The 25793-nt window shown below is 36.1% G+C and overlaps 3 protein-coding genes and 1 long non-coding RNA gene across 9 annotated transcripts; 1 reads left to right on the top strand and 3 right to left on the bottom strand.

The window, feature by feature from the left end:
* Nucleotides 1–7229: 7229 nt before the first annotated feature.
* Nucleotides 7230–8564, bottom strand: LOC130049653 (uncharacterized protein K02A2.6-like). Its single transcript, XM_056147532.1, has one exon. It carries the CDS (start codon nucleotides 8562–8564, stop codon nucleotides 7230–7232), a length of 1335 nt encoding a protein of 444 aa, XP_056003507.1.
* A 406-nt stretch (nucleotides 8565–8970) lies between these two features.
* On the top strand, nucleotides 8971–13215 carry LOC125675261 (uncharacterized). Of its 6 annotated transcripts, none has more exons than XR_008798046.1 (5): nucleotides 8971–9382; nucleotides 11091–11222; nucleotides 11564–11697; nucleotides 11896–12599; nucleotides 12746–13215. It is a non-coding gene; the product is annotated as an uncharacterized LOC125675261 (long non-coding RNA). The 6 variants fall into 6 exon arrangements; XR_008798043.1 differs by having other exon boundaries at nucleotides 8979–9382; nucleotides 11091–11432; nucleotides 11896–12027; XR_008798044.1 differs by having other exon boundaries at nucleotides 8982–9382; nucleotides 11091–11369; nucleotides 11896–12027.
* Nucleotides 10811–13183, bottom strand: LOC130049513 (uncharacterized). The gene is made up of 3 exons (XM_056147283.1): nucleotides 11861–13183; nucleotides 11621–11748; nucleotides 10811–11436 (listed from the first exon to the last, which is right to left on the bottom strand). Exons 1-3 carry the CDS (start codon nucleotides 13181–13183, stop codon nucleotides 10857–10859), a joined length of 2031 nt encoding a protein of 676 aa, XP_056003258.1. The 3' UTR covers nucleotides 10811–10856.
* A 2467-nt stretch (nucleotides 13216–15682) lies between the features above and the next one.
* LOC130049652 (uncharacterized) lies at nucleotides 15683–17029 on the bottom strand. Its single transcript, XM_056147531.1, has one exon. It carries the CDS (start codon nucleotides 17027–17029, stop codon nucleotides 15683–15685), a length of 1347 nt encoding a protein of 448 aa, XP_056003506.1.
* Nucleotides 17030–25793: the final 8764 nt, after the last annotated feature.

Here is a 25793-nt window from a genome sequence, read left to right as displayed (position 1 = left end):
CTTCCACCAATAAAAACTGGGCGCAACCATATAACTGAAAAATTGTTGAGTGTGGCAGAAAACGTCGAAACAAACAAACAAAATTATCTCTCAGACTTTCTAATGGCCGGTCCGACCCTTAAGCACGGATATTGACTTGCCATCATCCACCATTCTGGCCTATCAAATTGTCTATGGCCAACCATACAACTCGTCTTCTTTCAGTTTCTATGCTTTGTTGAGAATACTGGCTGCGATTTTCAAGGATATCTTCCTTTGATGCAGGGATTCTTATCCCCTTAGTTTTGTTTTGTTAATTTTGAAATGCATTCTTGTAGGTAACGCATAAATTCATACGTCGTGATTAGGTTTCAGCATTTATAGGCATTTAACGAAGAAGGAATCGAGATGATCTTAATAGGAAAAAAATTGGGGAATGTAAATATAAATATTTACAATGTACCGACTAGCGTTCGCATAGACATATAAAGGCTTAATTACAAGATTTTCCCTATATATTTCTCTGTAAAACATTAATCCCCTATTGTGGACTCATCCTACACCCGGGGGCCATGATTTGAACAAACTTGAATCTACACCATGTCGGGGAGCTTTCATGTAAATGTCAGCTCCTCTGGCCCAGTGGTTCTTAAGAAGATTTTTAAATGACCCAACCCTAATTTAGCTTTTTGTGACTACCTCCCCTTTGAAGAGGGATGGCCCTTTATTTGAACAAACTCGAAAGCCCTCCACCCAATGATGCTGTGTTTCAAGTTTGGTTGAAATTTACTCCGTGGTTCTGGAGAAGACGGAAATGCTCATCAATGTTTGCAATTTTAAAGGGACTGATTTACAATTTTCCCCCAAATTTTGTTTTCCACTTTAAATGATCAAAATCTATAGTCTCTCACATATTGTGAAATTAAAGGTTAATTAATCATGACAGAAGCAATGGTTAATGTGTGTTATTATTTACGAAGTTTTCAAAATATATGGATATTTATCCAAGTTTATTAGATATATTACATTTCAATTATACTTTAGGTAAAATGTGTCATTTCAAAGTTAGAATTTATGATTTTACAAAATGAAGATGCTTTAAATTACAAAATTCAGGTTTGTTTATTTACATAAAAAGATTTGAGTCTTTGTTTACATAACACAAAATCAAAGCTTAAAGATACTGCTCTTATCCTTGCATTCAAAAAGTCCAAATTTTAGTTGCAAACATTTAATGAGTTATATGTTTAATTTTTAACATCAAAAACGAAAAATATTTTTGGAAAAACGTGAACCAGTCCCTTTAAGGGCATTAAAGATTTAAGAACACATCCTGTTTCATACTGTTGATGAACAATATAATTTATCTTGATGCTTATTCCTCCTAGGCACCTGATCCCACCTCTGGTGTGTCCAGGGGTCCGTGTTTGCCCAACTATCTATTTTGTATTACTTATAGGAGTTATGAGATTGATCACTGTTCGTTATCTTCACCTTGCATATTCAGAACAGGAAATTGTTTTTAAATTCCGCAGGCCTTCAGGACTAATGATACTTTTAATCAGTAATCAAGCGACTGATATGGCCTGCGGATCTCTTGTTTTTAGATTCAGGATGCGTGTGAATTAACTTGTGAACACTTATTAAATACAAATTATATATTCAATTTAACATTGCTACAGATGCAAGGTGAAGATAACGAACAGATTTAATGAAATATATGATTTTTAAAAAATGCATATTATCAAGTCATGGAAAGTATAGGAATATATATGTAATAAGTTTATATATATATAATAGCAATTTTCACTTTATTGGATACTCACTTCCGCCCCTGCCCGGGGTGTGTATCCAAATAATGTGAAATTCGCTGTGTAGTTATGTTAATTTAAGAGTTCATTCCCATTTCCATGCTTATATATATATATATGTGTGTGTGTGTGTGTGTTGGTGTGTGTGGGGGGTGTTTTAGCTACTATATGTCATTAAGTTTATTTAAATATGTTTAATTAACAGTATAATGATATTTGTCTGAAAAACTGAATGATTACCACACTATCCTTCTCTATCTCAAAACCATAGAATTCATGTGTCTCATGTTCATTTTGATGAGGAATTCTTTTCTAGTATGGTACAGAAACTTGTTTTGTTTCATAAGAACTATGTTCTTCCTGTTCTATTGAAGCAATAAGAAACAAATTCTCTTTGTTTATATTTTGTAAATTCTTTATTTTACTACATGTATTATTGTAGCTTTTAATTTTTTTTTTAATAATGTCAGATAATTAGTAATTCAGCAAACAGTTGTAAACTTCAGAATTACAAGAATGAATGGATAATGGATTTAACAGTTAAAATTCACTGTATTTTATTTGATATTATACATGTATGAAATATGAAGATAACAAATAGTCAGTAAACATGCTCAAAAGTCCATTGAAACAATACAGAATGTGAGCTATACAAAACAGAAATCATCATAGGTGCTGTGGGGGTAATCACATTTTATGTTTCTACTTCAGTGTTGATCAAGACAAATTGTACATATTTCATTAAAGTAATTTATGACTTATTAAATGAGCAAACTTTTTGATCATGCCTTCCTAAAATAAGAATATTTTCTATTTGAATAAAGTGAACATGCTTTGTTGATTGATTTTACATTTCAATTGACTAGCTTTGTGTCTACATTGCAAATGCATGCACAAACACCCAAAACTTGATCAAACAAAGGGTGTAGTCTTAAAGGCATAGTTCCTTGTAAAATTTTAAATGTTTTTAACCTTTCAATGGCACGTTCTACATGGATCCGGGCACTTGCAATCCGTCTCGTCTTTGTCACTGCTCTACTGCTCAACTGTCTACCCATAGAGTATGGTGGAATATTTAGAGTACATGATCTAAGAGATCACGTATCAAAAATCCACGGTCAGCCATAATATCATCTCCATGTTCTAAATATTCAAGATAACCAATTTCTTCTACAATACGTCGGTCCGAAATGCTACCAGTGAAAAGTTTTGAAATAAAAGTAAATGATCCTGTGGGGAAATGGAGATAAGTGCCTTGAGGGTATTGTAATGCTTATAATTAGACCTGGCCCCAGGATCATGTAACAAACTCAGACTTAAGTCAAAATTTCAATCACCTGTAAAATATTCATTACTTTTGAACTGAAACTCTTAATTTGCAGACACTAGAAATTCAATGAAACAATATTGAATAGCAATTTTATTTTGGAATGATTGACTTCTCAATCATTTCATCACAATATTCAGATTTTGACTTAAGCTTAAGATGTTTCATGATCCTGGGGCCAGGTTACTCTCTGAGAAGATGGTGTACTTGGTTTTTGAATAAAAAATTCTGTTCAGTCTATAATTGATCTGGTCTTAGGGAAATATTTGAATGCTTTTGGTAAATTAGCTGTTATCTGTTTGGCCACGAAATCAAAAACTTTAACTCCAGATACAAATTTTTTTTATCCATGTCGTGAAAATCCGACTGATACTTGATGGATGGATGCAAACTATATCACCCAACATCAAATCCACGTTTAAGATGAACCAAAGTGATGACAAATTCTTCTTTCAGTGAAAGTTTCCGCTTTGGACCAGCTTTTCGAGCCTGTAGAATTAAATTGAATATATTAGAAAATACCAAGTACAATTCAAATTTCAATTTGATTCAATTTCAATATATTCAATTTCAAAGTATTTGAAATAATTATACATGTATATAATATACAGAAAAACATGTTCATTCAATATTTTAAGAAGGGGGGGGGGACTCACGCCTTTGAAATCTGTTGTATCTTGTCCTTTCGAGTAGTTTAGCTTTTCTGCTTTTGGCCTGATCCATTCAAATAAGAACATGAAGATGGACAAACTTAAGCCTGTAATTGAATTTAAGAGAAAAAATGTTTGTGATTATATACACCCAAACTTTGTGTTATTTATATTAATTAAGACAGGCAGTTGCACAAAATGACATACAAGTACCTGTGTAAAATTTGCAGCTGTTGTTGTCCTGTAGTACTGATGACAGGAACAACTTTTTGCTCATTTGGCGTCTGTCCATCAAATCCTCATCAGCATATTCCTGAATATGTTGGAAATGTACACATGTCTGGGTTCCAATATCAGACATGGAAACACAGTCTGTCTGTACAAGAACACCATTAGATGTTGTTGTAGAAACTTCTTCCTCCCCTATGATAATCAGATATCATTTTAAAATTACTATTATTATTTACATTTATGTGACTTATGATACTTCAAAATATGTTGAAAACAATTATTTCATCTTACTGTAGAACTATTAAATATTAACCTGCTAGACTAGGATCTTCACAGGCTGCATCAAACCAGATATCCTCAACCTCAGGTGCCTGAATATGACTTGTAGATTCAATACTAATATTATTGGAAGTTAGGCATGGTGGTGTATAATCATGTTCATTTGAAACCGTCTCCAAAATGAATGACTCACTACAGGAATCGGCGAAGTCTAGAGATTTCTGATCATCTATCAGACACTTTCTAGGGCGTTTCTTAGGTGAAGGTCTGGAGGTTGGTGCTTTTCGTTTTTTCTTGGCCGACAGCATATTTCGTTCAAATTCCGTACTTACTGCTGGTAGCGGATCTGGATGTGAATCTGTAGGCCCATTTCCTCCAACGAAGTGCTTTCAGCAAATATAAGTCTCCTTCCGAATGCTCTCAACAGTGAAGTATTTCCTTCCGCACAGCCTGACCCAACGTTGACACTTTTGCAGCTGCGTTTTGGGTTTCGGGAAGGGAATGAACTTTACACCATCCATATACGACTTCTGTCCGATATATCTCGAGTCGCTATTACAATCGCCATAACAACAATGTTTTACCGGCATTACTTTAGTTATGAGATTGATCACTGTTCGTTATCTTCACCTTGCATTACTAGGAGTCGAAGAACACGTGCAAACAATTAACTGTGTCAAGTTTGTTTGTCCGGTGATGAATCTAATTCCGCCTTATCGCTTTTGCGCTAGGGGAAAAAAAGCCCCCTAGGCGCTTGGTGATATGCAATTAAGCTATTAACTTGACTTTTTGAAATCGGGCCATAGATTTAAGTCTGTTTTGTGGTTAATTATCGCAAAATTTCGGCGAACGAACTATTAGAATTAATTGCTATAAGCACAAAGAAGACAAAATGCCTGTAATATTGTATACTTTGAAAACATGAGATGTGTCCTTTAAAGGACACATCTCGTGTTTTCAAAGTATACAGAATTATATGCATTTTGTCTTCCTTATGCTTATAGAAATTAATTGTAATAGTTCGTTCGCTGAAGTATTGCGATAATTAACCACAATACGGACTTGAATCTACGCCCCGATTTCAAAAAGCCTAGTTAAAATTAGATAGGTAGTCACGTGGTACAATGACGTCATATGCGACCTTCGTCGATCAACTTGTTGTAAAAGTAGTGTTAGATATCTTTAAATGCTCGGGTTTTAGGGACCTAATTTATTTACCATGGATAACATTTATTTCGATGTTGACAAATTTCCCGAGTCTTATATCTTTTAGCCACCAATGCATACAAATAGCAACCCAAATGTAGCGAGAAAAGCGAATATGAAATCTGCATAAATTTGCGAGTAAATAATGTTTACATGGGATCACTGTCTAAACACAATTTGGTAATGCCATTTCTGTAAACAACTGTAATTAGCGTTGTTGCTTTTCTTAAATAAACAGTGCAATTATTATTAAATTTATTTTTGGAGAAGTTAGATAGGCCTAAATTATGATACGATTATGTATCATTGGCAACTATAGGCCTACTGTCACGGGTGCATTTCGGAGAGAAAAAATAATAATAATAACGATCAAACTTATTGTGAAAATCACAATACTTTTAAATTATTTTATTAAAGCAATTTTATTACGCCTAATCATTAGTTTTTGCTATCAAGAGGTTGTTACTTAGGAAGTGGGAGCGCGGTGTGTTGTTATTGTAAACACGTACGCGTTCTTTAAAAAAAATGAGAGCATTATAATTCAATTCAAAGTCGGGAAATATTATATTTTATTATTTATAATTGAAAGTTCAATTATCTTTTATCTTTGAATTTCTTTTTTAAAACTACCAGTTGGTAGACACTGCTAGCAAAGTTCTGCCTATATGTTGTTACAAGGTGAAGGTCAGTTGGTGCGAGTGTGTATTGAATTCGAGAGCAGAACGGAAAGCATATGCTGTAGGCGTATATGTAACAGTGCGTAGCTTCGATAGAACCATTTTCTCGCAGTTTATCTACGTCTTTGTCCAAGTGTTTATTGGAAAAAGTACAGGGACAAATTCTGTAAAGGAATGTCACAGTAAAACAATAAAACAAGACAGTTTGTAGTTTCACGTGTGTATTCTCACTTTGTATTCCGTCCACCGGAAGTGCAGTTACATGCAGTGGGGTTCACACTTATGATAACAAGATAATGCAAGAAAGATAACTCTAACTTAAAAATAAGCACATACAATTGCATAATGTTACATCTCCCCTGAAATGTAAATATTTACAATATTTTGAATACAGAGTTTCTAATTATAAAGTCTATTAACAACAGCAAGTCTCATTGTTAGTGAATTTCTTACAAACAGTTTCTTTCAAAGGTTCATGATATTTGGTGGTTTGATCACACGTCCAGATCGGGTAGTGTACAAATGAGAGTTGTGGTCAGACTCAGGCATCGATTGTGATATGGGTTGAGTTTTTTGAGTTGTCATGGTTGGACGTGGGGTGGCTGAGTGAATCGTAGGCGGCAGTGAGTTTTTTATCTCGCTTTCTCTAATATGGACAAATTGGTGGTTGTTAGGTGTGGCAAGTGCAAGACATGGATCAACATTTTCAACAGAATTCTCCCCCGTTTTAAGCAATTGACGGCGGTTACGTCGGTATTCACGTCCGTCAGGTGTTTGAACCTGGTATGAGCGAGGATTGTGTATCTGCGTAATGGTAGCAGGTGTCCATATGCCATCACGCCTAAGACGCACTGTTTCACCGGCTTGTAAGGGTTTGAGCGGCTCTGCGATAGATGAATAGTATTTCGCTTGCTTGTCACGGTTTTCAGCCAACTGTTTGCGGAATTTCTCATGATTAGCCACATTTGGTTGTAACTGAGCCAGCGTCGACGGTAAGATGGAGCGCAATCTCCTGCTCATCAGAAGTTGAGCTGGAGACAAGTCGGTTTCTAAAGGTGTATTTAGATACTCAAGAATGCCCAGATAGGGGATCTGTACGACTCGCCTGAGATTTTGAGAATATATGTTTAATGGTTTGTACCGTTTTCTCGGCAAGCCCATTAGATTGGGGGTGATGTGGACTTGAAGTCTCATGTACGAATCCATACTGCTTGCTAAACTCTCTGAATTCCCCACTCGAATATTGTGGGCCATTGTCTGTAATTAGTTTCTCTGGGATACCATGATGCGAAAAGGTTTTCTTAAGTTTAAGAATAACAGTGTTTGAGCGTGTATCCTCGAGTCTGTTGACCTCAAAATATCTGCTGTAGTAGTCAACTACCAGCACGAAGTCTTGGCCATGCCAGCTAAATAGGTCAGAAGCAAGCACCTGCCAGGGCTGCTCTGGAATACTATGGGATTTCAGGGGTTCCCTAGGGTTGTCATAACGCCTTTCTAGACATGTATTACATTTGAGGACCATATCCTCAATATCAGCCGACATCTTGGGCCAGAATAATATGTCACGCGCTCGTTTGAGGCATTTATTGACACCCATGTGACCAGTGTGTAGGTGACCTAGTATGACCTTTCTAAAGCCTTTGGGTATGAAGATCTTTTGACCCTTAAAGATCATGCCATTAATGACAGATAGTTCATCACGATAATTCCAAAATTCATGCAACTCATTGGGGCAGTCAGCCCGTCGGTCAGGCCAACCATTTCTCACGACCTTGCTTAGTGCTACACATTGAGGATCTGAGTCAGATAAAGACTGAATGTGTTTAAGTTTTTTGTCGCTGATGGGTATGCTAAATATGACGGAATGTATACGTGCATCCATACCCTCTGATAACTCTGGGTAGCTGTCTGATAAGAACTTGCGAGACAAAGTGTCTGCCAACGGTATTTCCTTACCAGATTTGTGGGTTAGCTCTAGATCATACTGATACAACTGAAGCATCATGCGTTGCAAACGTGGTGGTGCAGAGACCATAGGTTTTTTCATAATGAATATAAGTGGCTTGTGGTCGGTCTCAACCATAATACGTCTTCCATAGACATACTGGTGGAACCTTTTGCATCCGAAAAGGATGGCAAATAGCTCCTTCTCTATTTGAGCATAGTTTACCTCCGTTGGTGTGAGTGATTTAGAGGCATATGCTATAGGTCTTCCTTCCTGGAGTAGAGAAGCACCTAGCCCAAATTTTGACGCATCGACCTGTAAGGTTAAGTGCTTGGCCGTGTCAAAATAGGCGAGGACCGGTCCAGGGCTTGAGGTCAAAATGTTTTTAACCTCCTCAAAAGCCTCGTTTTGGGGTTGATCCCAAATGAATTCGACCTCCTTGCTGAGCAATTGCCGCATAGGGGCAGTGATTGCTGACAGGTTTGGTGAAAAGGATTTGACCCACAAACCACCAACTATGGCCTAGTCTTAAAAATGATTGATTTTGATATGAAATATTACCAAGGATTTGTGCTATTTGTAATCGTTTTTCTTTTCTTTATATATTTAATAGTATTTAAATACCATGTCTTCAAAATTAGGGCATTTTTTGTCACTAGCTGTCTTCAATGTAACGTCAAAGTTGTGTAAGTGCTGATCTCTTTCATTATATCAGTATATATATGTAATATATACAGCACCTCACATATACAAAATTTACAAACAGCACATTATGTATAAAGGAATTGAATATTCTCTCTGATAACATTTTCTATTAATATTCCCACAGAGTTTGATATATATGTACACTTATTCAACACCGTGTATAGGTAGATCGATATTACCGAGAGTGTATTGAAGTATGTCACAGTATTAGTATTTTGACTGTCATTTGCATAATACTTCATGGAACTTTTTATTATTTCATCCTAGCGTGAACTAATATTTAACATCTCATTCAACAATTATGCATTTTAAATAAATGATGTAAATGCCAACGTTTCGCTTTAAAATTGCCCGAAAAGTAGGGCAACGAATTAAAAGGATACCGTGTTATGACGCTTTCTGTTAGCTCGAATTTTTTCGCATTTCTATAACAGATGCATGTGAACGCAGCTGATACGGCATCTGATCGCGTAGCATTCATTACATTGCAAATGAATAGTAGATTAGCAGTGAAGAGGTAATCGAGACTTTGGTGGAACAACCAGTATGCAGAAGCAACTAATGATCATGATGTAAGTGAATTTATTCAATAACAATTAGGCCTAGTGAAATACGAAAGTTTGCGCGATTTTCACTATCAGATCAATCATGCCCTATATATTTCGGATTTTTTTTTTTAAAGTTTGGCATGTGTCATATATTGGGTAAAATTTGTAATCGTTACTCCTACATAGCATCCCCTACTTATTTGTAACAAGTTACTGCATGATTGGGGGGGGGGGGTATAAAATATGAATCCTCTTTGAAATCACATTTGCAGTCGCTCTGATAAAGATTGGTAATCAATACATCGTTTGAAATACACACTTATTTTTATATTGTTTCCCACAATCCAGAAGATATGTCCACTGTGGTTTAATGTACATATGATATATGTACACTGTATATGTTGCATAGCATTGCTGCCATGGATGAACTATAAATGTGCCAAGTACACAGGAACCTTTATTGATAAAGCTAGGACTGTTGTCTTGTGTATTATGATAAGTCTATCAAAAAGATTCCATATTCCAGATACTATGTTACATTTGGGGCAAGTTCAACTGTCGGTCCTGGTGATGGTCATGCAGACTGTACTTAAGTAATGTAAACTAGTGTTGGGAATAGACATGCACATTGGACATGAATAACTTGGGTATCCGACGATGATAAATGGGCAGTAGTTATAATTTCACCCGCCAATCATCATGAATATTTTATCCTTTCCTGTTACATGTACTTCACCTAATAATGATATCATATTTCAGCATCTATTGTAGATGTAGATGACTAAAGGCATTGGTCAAGTGATCTTGTTACAAACTTGCACAACTTGATATCTATATTTTAGGACATGTTAAAAAGTAATCCATTATTTCATAGTTTGCAAACTAAGAAATAATGGATTATTTTTTAACATCCCCTAAAATATAGATATCAAGTTGTGCAATTCTCCATGGAGAATTAAATTCAATATATATATAATATATACTGTTATCAAGCATTGCAAAAATGTTTTCAATAATTATGACAATAGTCATCTTGTCTTTCATATGAAATCAGTTAATATTATTTGGCAAATACATCAAAGTAAAGGTTCCCAATCTTTCACTTAAATCAGACTGCATTCTTTGAAATATAAAATGTACCCCAATGTGAGCAACTGAAATTGCCAAATATCACATCTGATAAATGTAAAATGTATTGCAATGCTTGCTTAACAATTATGATAAACTGACAAAGTAGATCTGGATAAGAGTATGAAAATTGTTGTAATTACTCATGTTAATATAAAAATAATTGATTGTATCATCTTATGATCACAAAGTGAGATGAAGGAATCTTCCAAATAAATATAAGTTGAATATATAGGAAATAATGATGTTTGAAATAAAAACAACTTATAAGATGATACAAAATCTCTCTCTCTCTCTCTCTGCAATCAATATCTTCTCTCTCTCTCTCTCTCTCTCAGCAATCAATATCTTCTTCTCTGGTACAACTGTTTTACTCTTCTATTTCACTGCCTTCACTGGAACTCTCAGACTCATCAACCAAAGTGGCATCTTCCAGAAACTCCCCCCAATCACGCACACCTATTCGCCCCGCTGGTTGGTGCCGTGCATACCCCACATACCATAGAATGGCTGCAATGTGTGCACACATGCCAACAACACGAGCACCAGCCTTACACTTACAATACCATGCAATTATTGCACCCTCTGCATACTTTATCCACAGAAGGTAGGACCTGGATGACACATGACGACTCTGCATTCTGATTCGTACTAGACCTGGCTCCTCCTTGTGGACATGAATGGCACAATCTCCTTCAATATGTTCCTGGGCATAGCTTGGGGATAATTTCAGCTGGTACGTGCCACATGTCAGAGACCTCAGTTGCTCTTCATCCAGGTTTGGAAAGTCAGTGATATCATCCATTTCCTCCCAACAAGCTGATCGTCTTTCCAATTTGTTTTCTTCAACATGCTGCCGAAGGGTGTTGATTTGCTTTGATAAGTAAATCATTTTTGTACCAAGGATCTGGTCATCTTCAGCATTACCATTAGAAATACTTTTCAAGTACCTATAATGATAAATCAAGCATAACCTGAATATAAACATTCTGGGTTTTTTAAGTATCAATATACTTAGTGTATCTAATTACTTAGGTCATGGTATTATGATTTCATTTTAATTTCATCTCTTTACAGGATTTCATTGTGAGATGCATGTTTATTTGCAAGTTATTGGAATTGATTATAATATACCTGTTACTGATGGCACAAACAATCCTAACAAAATCTCCAATGTACGGAACCTGGCTCGTTGGCAGGATTTTCCCAAGGTAACGCCATTGCTTTATCCTACCATTCGCTGACTCAACCACCCATCTTATCTGTGATTTTAAAATATGTTTACATAAATATATTATGAAGATATATTTTTCTGTAACTAAGTTCTTTGCATTGCAAAATAAACCTAAAATTCACATGAAAAATAAGACTTACCTTTGTCACTAATCGACTAATATTTGCACTTTCAGTTGACATCTGCCTGTCTCCATGAGCCATAAAGGATGGCATCTGTGCCTTGATACCTAGTTCCTCCAAGTAATCCAAGGAGTCTCTGAAACCACGGTCCACCACAAATACATCATCCTCGCAAACCCATCCCTGTATGTCATCGATATTTCTTTTCAAAATGTGGTTGAGTATGGAGGCATCATTGTTTTTTGCAATATAAGGGCCTAATACAGAAACAAAGTAGCCTGTCGATGACACAATGACCATAGGTTTCACAAGTGGCCTGCCTTTGTGGAGACTGTAGGATTGACGTTGAAATCTAAAATTACCACTTTTGTTGATGTAGATGTACGTCCCATCCAATATAAGTATGGCTTGCTGAGTTGTGTCATCACCAAAAAGTGTCTGGGCAAGGGGTCGCGTATGCTTATTGATTATCTCCTCTCGCGTTATGTGACCAAATCCAAGGTTTTCTGTGACAAAACCTCCAGTCATCAATATATTGCGGACAGCTCGCACACTTCTTTGTATACTGGATTTGGAAATATTAAACAATGTGGACAAAATCTTGTTTGACTCCCCTCCTCTCAATTTTAGCAAAAAGATTGCAAGGCTGGTTCTGGTAGTTCTAGCAGGAGTTATTTTGATTTTCCCCTCGATAAACAGCATCATGTCATTGAAAGAAGCTTTTGATATCCCCAGGAGATCTACATATTCAGTGTCTGTAAGATTTTCACTGTCAAAATCTAGCCTTGCTTTCTCACTTCGTATAATCTCAGTTCTTAAGAACTTGATCAGCTCAGTTATTGAAGTTTTATTGAACTTTGTTGTTCTCGCTGTTGGGTTCAAGCTTTCAATGTCTCTCTGCAGGTGTTTTGGGCAGCAACGAGCTCCAGCAGGAATTATGACTTCTTTGGTGATAAAGATTCGATGACGAAATCCCACTGGAACCACAACTAGCTTTGGTCCTGGCCTTTTGCAGATGCAACATGCAGCATGTCCTCTTGATGTGCAAGGAAAAGGAAGAGTTACTGATGGTGGACTGAACTGAGGTGTTAAAGTTGTAGATGATGTTGATGGTGCGGATTCACCTTGACAATCTGTCGTGCTCGCCATGCTATGACCTTTGCGTTTTATGTGACGTGCACACATGCACCTACATCTGTTGCATAAGAAGTCATCGTCACCTGGTGTTCTCCCAGATAGTTTGGAGATAACGACTCTGTATTTTCTTGCAATGCTGTATCTGTCTTTCTGTCGTACCACGCGTGGACAATTACAACAGTTGTAAGATTTCTTACCAGGCATCTGAAATGTCAAATAAAATCTGTTTCATTTTACATATTTTTTCTCTATGTTACTTTACAGGAGGGGGGGGGGGTTGTTTCCACTCCCCCCCCCCCCTTTTTTCTTATAGCAAGTATGACCTATAAAAGTAAAAAAGTTAAAAACCCTCAAAATCCTAGAGCTTTGGAAGGCTTTGCCCACTGAACTCCCACCAGGGCTTTGCTTTAAACTAACTAAAGGCCTTAATGATTAATGTTAATTGAATTAATTGTTCAAACTACCCTTTTCCATCAATTAGACTTAAAAATATATCCACCTACTCAGGAAAGAGATGTTTCATATATTTAATTTGTTCTTGAAAATTATTGATTAATATTCTGTCCATATTTCCTTTCAGGTACTCAAATGCATGCATTAATTATTTGCATTTTTGTAATTTTCTTTGAAATTATAATTATAGTTACCAAAGAAAAAAAACACAAGAAGACAAAACTGCAGATTTTTTGTTTTACATGTTACAACACACTATATAATTATACAGTATCATATTGCACAATTATTTTGTTAAATACATTTTTTTCAGCAGGGGGATCTGTCCGTGTGATTCATACAGATTTATCGCCCTTTATGGTGATTACATAGTCTTTCAATAAAGAATATTTTACATAGTTGTCATGTAATATTTTTTTTTAATGTACAAGATATTATTATAAACCTTTTTATACACCAAAAGTTGATTTTAGTCAATGTGTTATACATGCGGATATATAAAATTTGATTTTACATTTTACTAACTCGTAACGATAAATTCATGTGAAGTATATTAACAAATTGCGTCATAGATTAGGATCCGCGGCAGAAGTTATAAAGAAATTTAAAAAAAATTGAGCATGACATATTTTGGAAGTTTGTAACTCAGAGTAGTGTAGTATTAAAGTGACAGTAATGTACAACAACATTCTCGGAATGTATTACATTCGACATGCTGCATAATGTCGCTGATTTTGGTTAGGGAGATCGTATATATAGGCCTATATTTTAAGATAGTAAATTCAATAGGAACGCAGTGCATTTAATGATGTAATCATTCTAAATTAGAAAAGTTATATTTATTCTTAGCGATATGATAGGCTCTGTATATTACTTCTACTAACAAATGTAAGGCTAATACATAGATGTGGGAAAAATATTTATCAACTTAACCCAGAATATTAAATGAACTATAAACATCTCCTTCACATGACAGTGTAAATGTAAGACATTTTGAATAGTCTCATTATTTAGTATAATCTATCAATGAACTTACCTTGAAAGTGGATTTTGGATTGCACCGTGTTAATCAGTTGCTGTGAAATGCATCGCTGTTTCTATAGACGCGACGACGCCGATGACCAGACGACAGTTTTAGCGCTTACCGCTAATTCTTAATTAATTTAATTTCGATATAGCGGGTTCCTGACGGCATTTTTTTTTCACTCAAAACTATTTTCAAATGTTTGAATTTTCATATTCTAATTTAATATTTTGCCGTCGATAACCCGATATTAAATAAATTTGAGCTCAAGGTTGACTAAATCGGCGATTTTCCCGGAAATATATAGTCTTTTGTTGATTTTAGCACTTAGTGTACTATTACCAGCATCCGGTCATGTTTAAGCCCCCCATCGTTGAACGGTATCTGTCCTATACAGAAGAAATAAACACTCAGATTTATTACAAATCAGTGTTTATTTTTTCCACATTCGCTAGGCCATAAACAGCCAATGCCGGGTCGAATCCTTTAGCAAGGTAATTAACCATACCAAGTATTGTTTCCAGCTCACCTTTGTTCTTGGGTGGTTCCATTTCTTTAATGGCTGAAATTTTACTGGGATCGGGTTTAAGACCCTCTACTGATAACAAGTGGCCAAAGTAAGGTACCTCGGTCAAGCCAACGAACAACTTGTCTGCGTTAAGCTTTATGCCAGCTTCGCGTGACCGCAATAGTACCGATTGTAAGTTTCTGTCATGCTCTGCGCGCGTGGTGCCGTATACTAGAATATCGTCGACTAGTGCTGTTACACCCGGTAAGTCCTCGAATGTCTCGTCAATTTTCCTTTGGAATTCGTCCTGCGCGCATTTGATTCCGAAAGGCATTCTCAAGAACCGGTACCGCCCAAATGGGGTATTAAATGTTGTGAGAAATGATGAACTTTCATCAAGTTTTATGGCCCAGTAGCCCGATCGAGCATCTAATTTCGAAAAGTAGCGAGCTCCGGCTAGTTTAGGAAGAACATCCTCCAGTGTTCTGGATGGGTAATGCGGTCGCAGAATTGCGCGGTTAAGATCCCTTGGATCTAGACAAATCCGCAGTTTGTCTGATCCCGGCTTCTCAGCAATGACAAGTGAGTTTACCCACTGAGTGGGTTCAGTGACCTTAACTATGACCTCCGCTTTCTCCATGCGTTCTAATTCGATTTGTAACTTATCGCGTAATGCAACAGGCACTCGCCTAGGGGGGTTAACTACAGGAGTGGCTTCTCAGTCTATGCGAATACTGCAATCCCCTTTAAATTTGCCAACTCCCTTGAACACATCACTAAACTCGGATAAAACTGCATTCTTATCGAGGGGCGGCTTAGTGGTATCGACGGTGTAAATAAGCTGAATAAGCTCAAGGGCTAAACATGAGGGCATACCTAATATGGGGGTTGACTGAGTTTCTACAATGAAGAAATCAACAACAATGGATCGCTCATTATATGCGCATTTAAGCTTACACTGACCTAACGTTTTCAGTGCTGTCCCGCTGTAAGCTGATAAATGCTTAGTGGCTTTCGTAAGCACGCTTTGAATGCCTAGGCGGTTGTACTCGGTGGCGGGCAAAATATTCACCTGCGAGCCAGTATCTAATTTGAATCTAACAGATGACTCATTTAGGCCAATGGACACATTAACAAATGCTTGGTCAGGGGTCTTACCTGATGTACCTGAGTCTACATGAATAGTATCTACATAGAAATCAGAATCTTGGTCACTACCCATACCTGGTTGTGTGTTTACAAATATTTCATTGACCCTAGCACTTTTAGAGTTATTGTTAGATTGTGAAGAACGACACACTGCTGCAAAATGGTTCCATTTTCCACATTTATCACAGCGCTTTCCTTTGGCTGGGCACGTTCCATCCTTGTGATTACGGCCGCAGTTTGGACATTCGCTAGGTTTCTTTGGGTTTCTTGTGGACGCGCGGTTTCCTTGATTTTGTCTCTGAGAGTGCGAGTTACGCCCCTTGGAATATCGCGTAGTTCCCCGTGATCCTGTGGCGACAGCGTGAACTTCCGATGCTGCTGCATTCATGGTTTTCAGTTGTTCACATGAATACTCAATGTTTTGTCCAATCTGAACTGCTTTTTCGAGAGTTAGGTTCTCTCCCTCGTTGATAAGTTTTTCACGAATCTTAGCAGATTTCACTCCGAAAACAATTCTGTCCCTTATCATCTCGTTGGGATCTGTGTACGAACAATCAACAGCCAGTAATTTAAGTTGGGTTACGAACTGATCAAATGTCGCGTCACCCTGCACTTGATTGTTAAATTTGTATCTAGCAAACACCGGATTCAATTTTGGCTGTACATAAGCCTGGAAGTGTTCATAGTATTTATTTAATTTCTTACTGTCGTCCGCTGAGAGGTTCCAAGTGTTAAAAATGTCTCTGCCTTTATCTCCGACCCATAACATGAGGTACGAGCACAGTATTGGTTCGTCTTTCCCTTTGAGGGGTCCATTGAAAATCAGTTCCACGTGCTGTCTAAATTTTTTCCACGCTTCGGGCAGATTTGTCGAGTTCCAGTCCATATGTGGATGCGGGATTCCAGAAAGATCCATAATGATTTGAATTTTCTGACACCATGTAAAGGAATGTCACAGTAAAACAATAAAACAAGACAGTTTGTAGTTTCACGTGTGTATTCTCACTTTGTATTCCGTCCACCGGAAGTGCAGTTACATGCAGTGGGGTTCACACTTATGATAACAAGATAATGCAAGAAAGATAACTCTAACTTAAAAATAAGCACATACAATTGCATAATGTTACAAATTCTACTGGGGTTTTTTATGGCAAAGTCGTTGTGCCGACAAAAATTATTCACGTCTTGTCCCTCATACCTTCCTTTGAAAATTGAAAAAAACCCAGTCCAAATCCTCTCTACTGACAGCAAGTACACCCTTAAACGGCACAAAACACCCTAATGCAGTGTTATTTACAAGCTGGTAATGTGATAATTGTTTGTTTGTCAATTAAATCTAATCTGTTTATGAAATGGCTATCAACTGTTTTCAAATCTTCTCGCTCGAGGTCGCATATGACGTCACAGATAATGGCGCGTAAACTATGGAAGAAAATATGCATATCGCAAGATTTGAATTTCATCGCTTTCAAACTCGAAAACTACGCAAACTGTTTCATTTAAAACACATGTAAAGTAGTTTAAGGCATGAAATGAATTAATTTTGCTGAAAAAATTAAAAAGTTTAAAAACATGCGATGTGTCCTTTAAGTAGTGCCCCTAGGGGTAAATGGTACTGAATTTCATCGCTTTCAAACTCGAAAACTACGCAAACTGTTTCATTTAAAACACATGTAAATTAGTTTTAGGCATGAAAACTTGACAAATATCAGAGAAGAAAGAGGGGGACATTTATTAAGAAATAAATGATCATTAATTCCCTTATTTTTTCATGTTGTTTTTAAAATACACTGAATATTAAACATTAGGATTTGACCAAGAATGAATTTTTCTTATGATCAGTAAAATAACACGAGTAATAGGAAATGATTATTGTACGAATTGACAATGAAACTTAATAGTTCCATATTGTTACATCGTACGAATCTTATTCGAAAAGATCGAGGTCACTGTAAGTGATTTAGTACAATTAAGATGCGATAAAAACTGGTTATCGTTATATAATGTGGTAGGAAGCATCATTGGGTCAAGTTAGTTGGCTTATAATGTATAAGGACCAGTTTGAAAATTATATCACCTACATGGGGACGTAAATATCTGGATAATGTAGGTGTAGGCCACAGAAATGCTGCTTTCCGTGACATCGAAAGGGCCATAGCTGTTTCCAGTAGAATCCTTAAGGGACACCCTTTACCTAGCCCAGTGAAGAATAAAGCAGCTGACGATGCTTAGTTCAGCGAGGGAATGTTTCCTGGACGTATAGCTGCCAAAAAACAGGCTATCAAAAGAAATTTCTCAGGTGACTTCATGAAGTTGTCAAAGATAGGAGAATATCATCAAAACGTATTCATATCGAGAGAATTATTGGATTAAGCAAGAGTTACAAAATTCTGAATCATGGCATACCATGCAGCAAAATTATGTTAGGTTCTAGAATAGTTTTCATATGTTTTGCCATATCTAATTTCAGGAAGTGTATTGTACACAATAATGCATAGACTTACAGAGCTTCCAGAACTTAAAGAATTCATTGAAGTCATGAATACATAGAATGTATACTTGTTACATGTACTGCTTGATGAAAGTATAATTTTGAAGATTAAGGGCATACACAACATTTATGATATTTTCTAAAAAAAAAAAAAAATCATCTCAATTGGAGGAGTTCATGTATGATTTCCGAAATAAGTTTCAATTTTATATTGTAGTTTGTGTATTGGCTTTGGTATTTCAGTGGTTGGATTAACTAGTAATTTAAACTATGCTAACTCTATAACAGACGTGGTAATATACCTCAAGAATTTTTGTAGAAACGAGATAGAATGTCGTAAAAAATTTAAAAATGTTGCATATGTTCTTAAATACCAAGTATGGAATAAAAGAAGATAAAGAGACAACATTGACTGCGTACAGTAGTTCATTTAATTGCAACATGATACATAATGATTTATTCAGTATTTCATTAGTAGTTTAATTTCAGAGATGTGACTGAATTCCTCAGAAATCAGAGGAAAACTGGTCAAAAAGGGAGGAAAACACCTCACCCTATCTGGAAAAATATCATTTTCTGCCACTTTAGATCAAATCCAGAGTGTTTCATTTTTTTTCCGAAAATTGAGCGAATCAGAGGATTTCCTCTGAAAAGAGGAAAAATCACACTCTTGTCAAGTCTATCGGATATCTGCCATATGAGGATAAACGTTCACAAGATCCTGTAACAGATGGACAGAAAATACAAAAACAATGTCTCCCCATGGAAAGGAGGAGACATAATTTATATGACCTGTTGCTTGTGACAAGCTGGCCCTGTATTTTATCATCATGACATCAAAATTGTGTAAGTAATACCACATTCTAATAATGTGGTATTTTACATGTAAATTAGCACAAGTCGCAGATATTTTCATAATTTTGATGCAATGAATGGTCTGTAATATTTCTCAAAAAATACTTTCAACTTTGGCAACAAAGAATGTTCACAGTAATATGTGTCAAGAGGGATTTTCTGAAGAAAAAGATCCCTAAGAGTAAAAACAACAAAATAATAAAATTTTCTTTTGCTTATGTACAGCTGACCCTGTATTTGATCATAATAATTATGGGACTTTTTCAATACAACATTTTCATTGTCATCAAACATAAGATATTTGAAATGTGCTCCTGGTTTGACCATTTCATTTTTTCCACTGTAGGAGCATTTGACCTCAACAATTGCAGAATCATCCACAACTGCATCTGGGGATGCTCCCAAATATGGGTAGTCTAAACACAAAAAAAGCTCACATTTTTCTGTTTTTATACAAAACTTGTCTTCAAACAATTTCAAAGCTTTTTTTTTCATAATTTTCCCCATGTAAAATAGCTTTGGTTTTGATACTTGAGCACATAAGGGAACTACATAACTTATTTGTATTGCGTCGACAAGTAGCCTTGCAAACTTCCCCAAATCGTGATGCAGTTAGCCTCCATTCCCAAACCTCAAACCATTTCGAGTTTCTGCTCTGTCCTCTAGTTGATACTTCTATGTGGTGAATTTTGCGTTCATCGACCTACAAATATTTCATCATTTTTAGAGAAACATTTATTAGACCTAGTAATTATATAATATAATAACTTGTAATAATGGCATGTTCACAATGAAAATCAATTTAATGTATTATATATTGGTATCATTTAACATGAATTCATCTGGTAAACATAAACAAAATTTTACGTAATAGTATTTCTGCATCACGAAAAAAAATGTGAAAATTTCATCTGTACATGGTTTACAGTATCACAGATGTATACATGTAAATTAGAAACATAATACTTAGAATTCTTAGCGTTTTCATAAATCATGAATATTGGTGCGTCATCTCGGTATACCACAATCCATCTTACAACTCAATGGTGCAAAACATTATTACTAACTACTAGTTAAAATATTAGCCGCGTTAATCCGGACACTTTGGTTCCCAGCACAATCGTCCGGATAATTGAATCGCATATTTTCTATCTTTACATAAGTAACAAATTATTGCCTACTTCATTGATGCATAATGAATTAAACACATTCTATAATTGGATATGACCATTTGCATTAGTAAATAAATTATGATAATGTTAACATTTACATTCATTTCAAAGCACTAATATTTAATGTACGTGTTCAGTGTATTTGCCCGTGCTTACATTGTGCATATATATGAGCCCTACAAATAAATATACAAAACTGTGTACCGTATGCACTAAAATAAATAATGAAGCACTTTATGTAGTTTTACATTATGACCCCTGGGTCGAGGCCTCTGCTGGTGGACTGTTAGTCCCCGAGGGTCTCTACAGCCCAGTAGCTAAGTACTTCGTTACTAGCTTGAAAATACGGATGTATATTTAATTTCTGTTATAAAATTTAAAAAATAATTTCAAAATTAAGGATTATCTCCCTTATGCATAGCTCTTATCCTTGGACGAATTTGGCTCCACTTTTTTGGCACGCTGTTTTTGGCTATATTTAGCTCTAAAGCTTCATAGTTATTTCGGATTTCAAACATTTCGGTTGAGCATCACTGAAGAGACATTATTTGTCGAAATGCGCATCTGGTGCATCAAAATTGGTACCATATAAGTTTTACATGTAACTATAAGTAAATAAATCATTAGTAACTAACATTATCATTTACACTTCAAACATTTCATCACACTTTTACTTCTCTTAAAAAGAGGACGGTATTTTCCATCTGTCACGATTCACGGGTTCGGCGGTCTGTTAAAACAATCTTCATCGTCCAAAGTTAATATAAGAATTTCGTGATTACATGTATCATGTCAGTTGACAACATTCTTTAACCAAAATTCAATCTGCCAGACTTTATATTTCTTATTCGATAATTATCCAAGACAATACCGAGAGAACAAAATCATCCAAGCTCGTAATATCAAGACCTACTACTGCTTTGATCTAGCCAGGCGCATCTATTATTTTCATGCGATAACAGCGGAACAAAACTCGGGTGAAACTTAACATTTAATTGTCATTTTCCTTAAAATGGTAATTTTCTCACTTCTATCCAGAGTTTAAAAATTCAAAAGCAATAAAGCTCTACAGCATCGTAACAAGAATCATTCATACACAGGTACATTTTACATGCGTGACATTCTAAACGTTAAAAACTTACTACGTATACATGTGCATTAACATACATGTATATTTCACGCCAATCAACAGTATATAATCCAGAATCTAGAAGTATAATCTACACTCTTTAGATTTGCATAAATCGATAATCAATTTACGAATCAGTACAACTGATATGTGTAGCAGTTAAAAAAAATATAATTACGGCATGATGTTTAATCTATTAATATTAACAGGGGATGCTTACTCCTCCTAGACACCTGATCCCACCTGTGGTGTGTCCAGGGGTCCGTGTTTGCCCAACTATCTATTTTGTATTGCTTGTAGGAGTTATGAGATTGATCACTGTTCGTTATCTTCACCTTGCATTGGCTATTCATCAAGACTATAAAATAATATGCTACAGATTTATTTACAAAATTCAACACGACACACAATAAAAATCTTATGTGCGAAAATTGGCAATACAATGTCTCGATCGGCACGTGCTATGTAATTGACATATCATCATACACCACCTAATTATAGGGAGGTGTTGACAGAGTACAGGTAATCGCTTCAATTAGACAGTTCGTCTTGTTTTCTTTATAATTTACGCCTTGCTAAAATTGTCCGACACAGACCTTCCTTAAACAAAATTACCGTCCGGATTAACGGTACTATTTTCAATGCATTATAACGTTTTGTAGTAAAAAGTGACCGTCCGGATCCGGAACGCGAATTTCCGGATTAATGATTCAAAATAATGTATAAAAATTCCGTTCCCTAGAAAACCCGTCCGGAAGGTGAAGCGTCCGGATTAATGTCGTCCGGATTACCGAGTCTCCACTGTATATATTTATATTCTCTAAATAATTATAAAGTAAGTATAATCCAAGGGGAAATATACCGAATGAAGAGACAATTTTGCGTTCACCGTTCGCTCTGCGTGGGTTCATCGTTCGCTCTCCGTGCGTTCATCGTTCAGTGGGAAAGTAGAACGTTTCAGGGACTATCATAGACGTACCTATAAAGTCTTTTTTAAACAATCCAGGTTCGCGACGATGAAATGTGGCGGCCTTGGAAGAATATCTGTTCTAGACCATAACTATTTTTTTGGAACGCCGCGGCGGCTCTTAAAGGTCATAGGAAACGGTTTTTAATAGCTGCAATAATCTAGCCCTATCCGATTTTTTTTATTCTGACGTTTTCAGGATAGGGCTACAATTCCATAGGATCTCCGTAATGGTGCAAAATAAATTAATGAATAACCGATAATAATCTCTGTGTATTAGTCCCAAATGCCGTTTACTAACGTTTTGCTTGGGTGTGTCTAATAAAGGTGTTTTTCATTAAATATCATGCACAAGAAGTAAAACTCTTCATCTACTCCGCCATGCTTGTTCACGCGAGATCTCGTTGAGCAGAAGAGGCGGAGCTTACCCATATATGGACAGCACGCTGAAAAACCAAAACATTGTTGACAATCGGCGCGAAAATGAACTAAATATTATGGAATCGAGCAGTTGTTGTAACTGTGGGAAGACCTTTACAGCTAAAGGAAAGTCACGTGGAAGAAAGAGTCTACAATCGACTGCTGTCATAAACAGAGTTAACATGATTCTGCAAGAATTGATTGAAGAGGAGCTTGATGTGATATTAACCCCCACCAGAAACGCCAGCGTTTTCCTGTGCTTCATGTTCATGGGCAGTCATATCAATGGCCAAATCTTCTGTGGCAAAGAAAGAAGCCTTAACTATCATCAGATAGCATGGAAAGACAAGTTACCTCGCTAAAAAAATTAGACGTCCGGTGCCTTCCCCCCGAAAAATTAAGAAGATGAGAGTTACTTCTCCTCGAAAAGTTCTTGGAAATGAACGTGGCATTTGCAGGTCCAGCACAACATCTATATTTAGTTATATAGCTATATAAAGCTATTTGAAATAGCTTGATTTAACTGTTTCAAATCTGTTATCAAATTCTAAAAGCATAAAAATCGAATTTCGGTTAGTGAACGTATTTCATCCTTGAAGTGCAAACAACACAATGTAAACAAAAACATTATTTTTAAACAGTTATAACTACAATTCCCAAGGAAGAATTTTGATTCACAATTTTCAAATGTTATGAACTCTGATTAGAATAGAGCTGTGGTTAGTTCAAAGTATAAAGACATTGAAAGTTTATTATTTGATTTTTTAGCTATACAACTTCAATTAAGGAATTCAATTTAAACTAGATTAATCAAGATATTTCAAATATATGTATAGCTTTATAAAGCTATATAGTTTAATAAAGCTATATAACCAAAAACAAAGAAGGGAGATAGAGAGAGAGGGAGATTTTGCTGGACCTGGTTAGGTTCCTGTGTCATAGAGTTAAATAAATTCAATTTTGAACCCAATCTCACTTTTCCACAGTAAAATTATTTTTGTGTATGTGAGACTGAGATCCGAAAGTGAGCTTGTCTAAGTTTATGGCCCAGAAGTAGATGAAGACAAAGCTGCAATGAAGTAACCCTCTAATCTTTGGTTGTTGTTTTTTTGAGCCCTATCCTAAGATGTCAGAATTTAAAAAAAAAAAATCAGAGGGCAACATTATTGCATCTAGATGAAGACCCTATTCATTTTGTTACTACTCTTACAGCTAATTAACATTTACCAATAACATATATATGAATATTTTTGTACCAATGAATTACAGGAACCAGAATGCAGAGCAGGAAGGACACTACCAAAATTGTACATTTCATTATCCCCAGGATAGATGTTTTGATCGGACCCAGAGAAGAACCAAACTTGGTATATAGTGTCTATGTGTAAAACACTTAAATAATATCTTCTTAAGCGTTATTGATACTAGATTGAAAGTAAATGAATATTTAGAAAGAAAATGTAATTCTTTACTAAAATTGTAAATTTGATGATGTCAGGGGTAGAGGTTTTCGTATCAGGGCGAGGCCAAAATGGTCAGTTATTAAAGCAATTCCAAATTATATGTATGATCAATACATAAAAAGTTAAATGTAAATTCGATGTGGGGCAAATATGAAGATCCACAAATCTGAATTGAATAACAGTAATATGCAACAATTACATCTGCATACACCTGACGAATGCGATGTGACTGCAACGAGCCGACTGTTGATCCCACCAGCATCTCCAAAAGAACTATGGAGAGGTAAGTCGGGAATGACATCTCCAGTTCGCAGAAGGGAGGTTGGGTTCCTGTTACGAGGAACACTTCCCATCTTTCCAACATTTACATGTAACTCGTGATGAGCATCATTTTAAAATTCACATGTAAATACAACGTATTTCGATAGGTTGATTGATTGTATGTTATTTCGATAGGTTGATTGATTGTATCTTATTTTAACGACTCGGGTTTGTCGCAGCCGGGATTAGAACCCTGGCCTTCCGCGTGTGGGACGAACATTATAACCTCTAGACCAACGGATGCGGGACCCAGCCATCTTACCAACGGGTCCAGTTCCTCGATTATCGAAGTGGTTAACTCCATCATTATGCATTTGAATGTTAACTTCCATCTAAAATATAGCATAGGATTATCATCATACTTGGTAAGTCGTGACAGAAGTAAGTCCATTTTTCACCAAGAACTTGGTGAATTCAGTCATTTGGTTAGATGCATTTGGTGATGGTGAGACACGTGTTGGATATCCACATATACTGATGAAATTTGGAACGTAAACAGGGGATGTGATCATCGGGGCTTTACGAGGTGAAGTTCTATTGGGGTGAATGAGAATATGTCTCCACGTTAGTGTGTCCGCAATGTGCATTAGTGTAGCTGTCTACTTGATCTGTCTCTTGAACAAATTCTCTGACTTTCTGGACCACTATAGGTGAAGTACCAGTCTGTTGATCGTCTGTGAGTTCTATATTAAGAATATTGTTAACGTATTCTTCAGTGCGTTACCGCCTTGTTGAAGACATTTCTGGGTCTTCGTTGTCAACTTCGTACGTTTCTCTCGTGGCCTCTTATTTGTTTTCCCTGCATCTCCACTTCACATTTAGCATTTACTACTTTTAGCAGTGCGTCTCTAAGTATGCCCTT

This window comes from Ostrea edulis, chromosome 8 (assembly GCF_947568905.1).
Source record: "Ostrea edulis chromosome 8, xbOstEdul1.1, whole genome shotgun sequence".
NCBI lineage: Eukaryota > Metazoa > Mollusca > Bivalvia > Ostreida > Ostreidae > Ostrea > Ostrea edulis.
Note: the sequence above shows the minus strand (reverse complement) of the source record. Positions and strands in the feature narration are given on the sequence as shown.